The sequence below is a fragment of the Mesitornis unicolor genome, unplaced genomic scaffold (assembly GCF_000695765.1).
Source record: "Mesitornis unicolor isolate BGI_N332 unplaced genomic scaffold, ASM69576v1 scaffold25673, whole genome shotgun sequence".
In the NCBI taxonomy this organism is placed as follows: Eukaryota; Metazoa; Chordata; class Aves; order Mesitornithiformes; family Mesitornithidae; genus Mesitornis; species Mesitornis unicolor.
In genome coordinates this window covers 56802-62118 of record NW_010175814.1, presented here as the reverse complement: position 1 = coordinate 62118, position 5317 = coordinate 56802, and the positions used below count along the sequence as shown (strand labels likewise).

The window sequence follows — 5317 nt, the reverse complement described above, 5'->3', positions numbered from 1 at the left end:
AAGTAAAGTTTTTATTGCTAGTATGTAATGCTGTTGGGAAAAAAACACTGAATAATGGAATATGACTTTTATAGGCATTTTCTAACTTTTTAGTTGCCAAAACTTTTCTCAGAGGATGAAATAATTAGTATGAATCTTAACGATTGTATTTCCTACCTTTTAGATGCGCAAACAAATTTTTGAATTCTGTGTAAAAATAAGATGGAAAATAAGAAAATTTCACCTCTCACCTTTTTTTTTTTCTTTTCCTTTTTGTGATAGGGCTTTATTTGTCCTCTCTGTATGAAGTCTCATGGATCAGCTGAAGAGCTATTCAAGCACTATGAAGCAGTTCATAATTCTGGCATTGATTCAACTCATGGAGGGGAAGGTCACCTGTCGCCGGAAAGGTGCAACAGTACTCATTTGTGCAACAGTACTCATTTGTGCATGCGCTTTTGTGTCAATGCTGAGTTGCTTCTAATTACACCGAAGGCTGTATTAATTTGAACACTTAATTATGTAGTCAAGTATTTAAATATTCATGCCCTATTTTCAACTACAATTAAAAAGCAGCTTGAATCTTACATACTGATCTTGCATTGCTGATACTGATCTGGCAATAAATGAAAATCAGATACAGATGTTTATATTGTTAATTAAATCACCTGTTTCTCATGCAGCTGACAATGCAGTATTACAGACTGGAATGATTTGTAGAACTGTGGCAGAAAAAACACAGGTTCCTCCTAATTTCCAGCACAGAGCTGAAATTTCATCCTTTGAGGGTGGGGAAGGGCAACCTTGAAGACAGGAAAGAGACCTGATTTTGTCCCTGGGTAGTTAGGGTACTTACTGGGTAATTATAACATCAGGTTTTGCCTAAATAGGTTCCCATATTACCTAGTTATCTGCAAATCTGAGAAGCCTCTGTGTTGCTAATCCTCCTTTTGTGTTCCAGAAATTCCATGCTCATGTTCAGAAATCTTCTGTAATTTATTTATCTGTTTGGTCAAAAGTATATTGTTAAGTATATTCTTAGAGAACATATCAGGTTATTTTATTTTTGAGACCAGCAGTATGCAACAGGAACTGATACTGCAAGACTTTTTCTAGAAAAGTTTAACTGAGTGGTCTGCCTTGTGGTCTCCCCTGCTTTGGGGAGCGTTTTCTTAGGGGTAAAATTTACGTAGGTTTCCTTTTGCTTCCTGCTCATTCTTTTTCTGTTCAGTGTTTATTTTGGACTGTTGTAGATGACAGTCCATGCTGCTGTTTTTGTCATGCTCCCGCAAACTCCCTTGGTTTGTGCATAGCAGTGTCCGAGTGAGCAGCTGCCTGTGGCCTCATTCAGCAAACAGAGATGCACGCTGCACGACCTGCTAATGGAGCTGGCTTCTGCCGATGCTGGGAAGTAAAGGGTTCAGATGTTGTGTCACTAGTAGAACTGCGACCCAAAATAATCGATAATTACATTGAAAGAAATACATGTGTTTATGTAACTAACTCACTCGAGAGTGGTTCTTTGGTGAGAAAAAGAGTGTGGAAGGCAACATATTTCAGTTGTTATGTGAATAAAGATCCTTGTCTCCCCAGTATTGTGCAGAGCTGGCAAGCCAGAAAGAGCCAGTATTAGTAGAGGTCTTGTCTTCATGCATGGATGAACCCTTCCTTGTGGATAGCTGCCTGCTCTCCCAGCTGCTGCAACAAAAGAAATCAAAATTAGGGCTTTATATAGGAGAAAGTGGTAGGGTACTAGTGGAGTTATATTGGGTTTCTTATGTGCACATTTATTCAAGAAGGAGCATTTCTTTGCCTGAGTTAAGCCTTTTCAGAGTGATATAGCTTAGACCTGAAATGATACTCTCAGTAGAATAATAGCATTCACATGGGGGAATTATTGGTCATAACTGTATTTTTTATATAGTTTATGAAAGATTTATTTGTATGCCTGCAAGTTTCCAATGTCAAACAGATGTTGGTTGGTGAAATTTTTTTATTTTTTTCCTAGCTCTTGACAGTTTAAGGACAAGTGGTTTTGTTTTCTCTCATATAATTGAAAATGCGGACAAGGTCAGGGAGTTTGGATGGAGTGAAGGGAGTCTGGTGAGAGCTGTTGTGTAACACATGAGCCATCTCTTCCTATTAGTGTGGCATTTTTTAATGTTTCTCAGTTGCATACTTGCTTGAGAAAACTCTCCTTCAACATAAACATGTTTTTCCAAGACTTGGAATACTGCATTAAAGATATGTTGCAGCCTGCAGCAAGAAGCCACTCTGTTAGCGGTCTAGAAGTGAAGCTTACATGTAATTCACAGCACCAAGACTGGGAGGTGAAATTTTAAAGGTAGGTGCTATGAATTACATTTGTGTCCTCTTCTTCCTCAGTTCCCCCAGTTACTCTTACTACCCTAAGAGTAAATCATGTAACTCTCCCCAGTGGGATTCAGCAAGGCCATTGGTACTCAGTGCTAGGCTGGAGGCACCAGCACTACAGGTGGGGAACGAAGTGGAGCATAAGGAAGAGGTGCTAAGGATTTGCTAGGTGGTGAGGCTCAGGTGTGCTGAGAGGAGGAAGGGATTGTAACAGCCTGAGCAGAAAGGGAGATTTGGTGAGGATGATAGAAAGAAAAACAAAGTTACAGTGTCTACAGTGATCCCTTACTTTTTTTTTCCCCCCAGTTAATTTTCCTCTGGTCAGTTAAACTGAATTTAGGTTTTGTCTTAAAACTGTCAAGTAAAACTGTGATGGGACTATTGAGGCAACTTTACATTACAAACTCTCTGTTTTACCCTTCTCCTCCCCTCCTCCTTCTCCTCTACTACAAACTGTTTTTATACAGCCTAAAACCTTTTATCTGCTACGAAGACCAGAGCATCTTAAATGCTTAAGTATTGCAGATCTGGTATATGTTCAGGCCCAAATTCAATATAGTTAATATATAGTGATATTATTATGTAATAAGTTAATTATAGTGAATATTGCCTGATTTACTTACTTTTACTTACACTAGTGAGAAAGGTGCTCCCTCTTGCACACTCACAACCAATGTACAGGTTTTGGATTATAGCTACACCTGTCTCAGTGAAGTTGTATTTGCGAACTTCCAGTGAATGTCTCACACAGGCAGAATTATGTGTAAATACCAGAAAATCTTCCTCTGAAAAAAATTAGCCTCCTAATGTCCCGTATTTTGATTTGGTATTAAATTGGTCCTCCTTGGAGTGCTTGCTTCACTGGTTCAGGTGTGTGTGTTTCACTTCTTTCTTGATGACCCTGACCTGATGTTAATATGCTCATGTAGGTGAATCTATTCCTTCCCAGATTAGCTAAGGAATAACTTGCTTTGTTCCTTTTTCCTCCTGAGATAATTTAAAAGAACATCTGTGGAGTAGGGGATAATGCAGCACAGCAGCAATAAAATTGTATGGTATAAAACTGAGAGAATTTCTTGGCATTGGCACCCACACACATATATTCTGTGTATTCCTCAGTGTTGCCACTGTACAAACAACATGAAAGGGTATATTTGCATTATTTTAATGGCCTGTGTATTCTAGATTTGGAGTGGCTGTATCTTAGTAATGCAACATTATCCTTGTACGTACAGTTGTGCAATTCTGCAAGGAGACTTGCAATTTAGAAGGGTGCTGTCTAAATCAATTAGTAACAATTTTAGCCTTGGATCTTCCATTCTTGCATGGCTGCAGGCTTGAGCACGAAATTTGGGAATTTAAAATCCCAAGGCTTTAAACATTCAGACCATTAAGTGAGTGTATCTACGGGGCATACGGAATTGTTGTGTAGATCAAAAATTATGCAGCTGCGTATTTCAGAAGGAGCAAGATGGTGTGCCGTCTCTTAGCTGTGTTCCTTTACAGGATACGGAAAGTGAAGGAGAACAGACCCGTCCTTTTCATGAAAAGGCATGCAAAACAGTTACATGTCCCAGTGCACAGCATTGCCATTCTGAACTCATATGGTTGAGCTGATACACTGAGTTAGATGTTTTCATGAGGCTTTTTGCATACCTATTTCTTTGCTTATCCAGTTAATATGTTCAGCATTTTTCAGGTGATGTGCAAAGTGGACTAATAAGTACCTATTAAACCAGTTTGTTCCAAGTTTCGAAAAATCTAAAAAGAACTATTTGTAATTATGTAAGTTATATTAGGTAGCACATAGCTATCACTCCAGTTATTTAATACACACTATAACTTATGTAATTGACAAAGTGTAACCACTGCATATTAATTTTCTCCACTCCATGGATATATTTATTCAGAGATGAAGTATCACTGCTCCGACAAGAAGTCCAAGACTTGCAAGCTTCACTAAAGGTTGGAAATATATTTTACTTGCACTTGGTTCTTCGTTTCAAACTGCAAAGTTTTCCACTATCTTAAACAGCCAAATTTACAGCTCTCTCTCCCCCATCTCCTTTTATTTTTTTTTTTTTCTTTTCCCCCTAGGAGGAGAGGTGGTATTCAGAAGAGCTGAAGAAAGAACTAGAGAAATTGCAGGGGCAGCGGCAGCAAGTAATTGCTTTAAAATACTTGAAGCAGGTTTATCGTCAGCATTGACGTTGAAGATTAATACCTTTTTTGTAAGGCACGTGGCCTGATTTAGTTAGTTCCATAATTTGAATATTGACATGTTCTTGAAAACAAAGCTAGTTATCTCTCCACAATGTAACTGTATATATAAATACGAAGAACAAAGTCAGAGTGGATCATGATTCCTTCATGATACTCACTATGAGTTCAGTTCAGACTTTGCCTTCTGTTGAGCTTATTCAGAACTCAGTTTATTGAAGAAAATGAATCAGATGTAGTGTTTCATCTGTTACAAGAAAGAGCTATGGGCTCTATTTTGTGAGAGCTTTTGGAGAGCAATAGTGCGATTTCACAGGTGTCTGGATGAACTGAACAAACGAGGCAAGGCAAGCATGGTGTGTTGTGCCCTGAGGAAGCTCTCACTTCTCGTATTACTGTGAGCTGTTTAGATACTGATTTGCTACAAGCCTCAGAAATTGCCTTCTGACAGAATGCCTTGTCAGAATGTATTTAATGGTGTTGGCAACCTCTGTTTTTAGGGCAGATTTCAATATTGAGGAAAGGAAGTGGGGGGATTGTTACACGAGTCTCTCAAGTCTGCGAACCTGATAATGTAGCGATACATAAACTGGAAAATCATCTTGACTTTTTCCAGTCTTGTGTAACTGCTGTAACGGTTTGAAATCAGGTATTTTTGTACTGCTGTGCAGTATTTGAGCACAGGAGTCTATTTCCCTGTCTTTTCTAAAAATGGGATGAACTTTGGAAGTACTGGTTTTTATTC

The 5317-nt window shown here is 38.6% G+C and overlaps 1 protein-coding gene across 1 annotated transcript in view; it reads left to right on the top strand.

Moving 5' to 3' along the window:
• Window positions 1-261: 261 nt before the first annotated feature.
• Window positions 262-5317, top strand: part of EEA1 (early endosome antigen 1) — a gene marked incomplete at its 5' end in the record, with an annotated part of 47214 nt that continues 42158 nt past the window's right edge. Inside the window, 3 exons of the mRNA XM_010181533.1 lie at window positions 262-389; window positions 4263-4317; window positions 4450-4515. Of these exons, the coding sequence (XP_010179835.1) occupies window positions 262-389; window positions 4263-4317; window positions 4450-4515 (249 nt within the window). The remainder of the gene's footprint in view (window positions 390-4262; window positions 4318-4449; window positions 4516-5317) is intronic.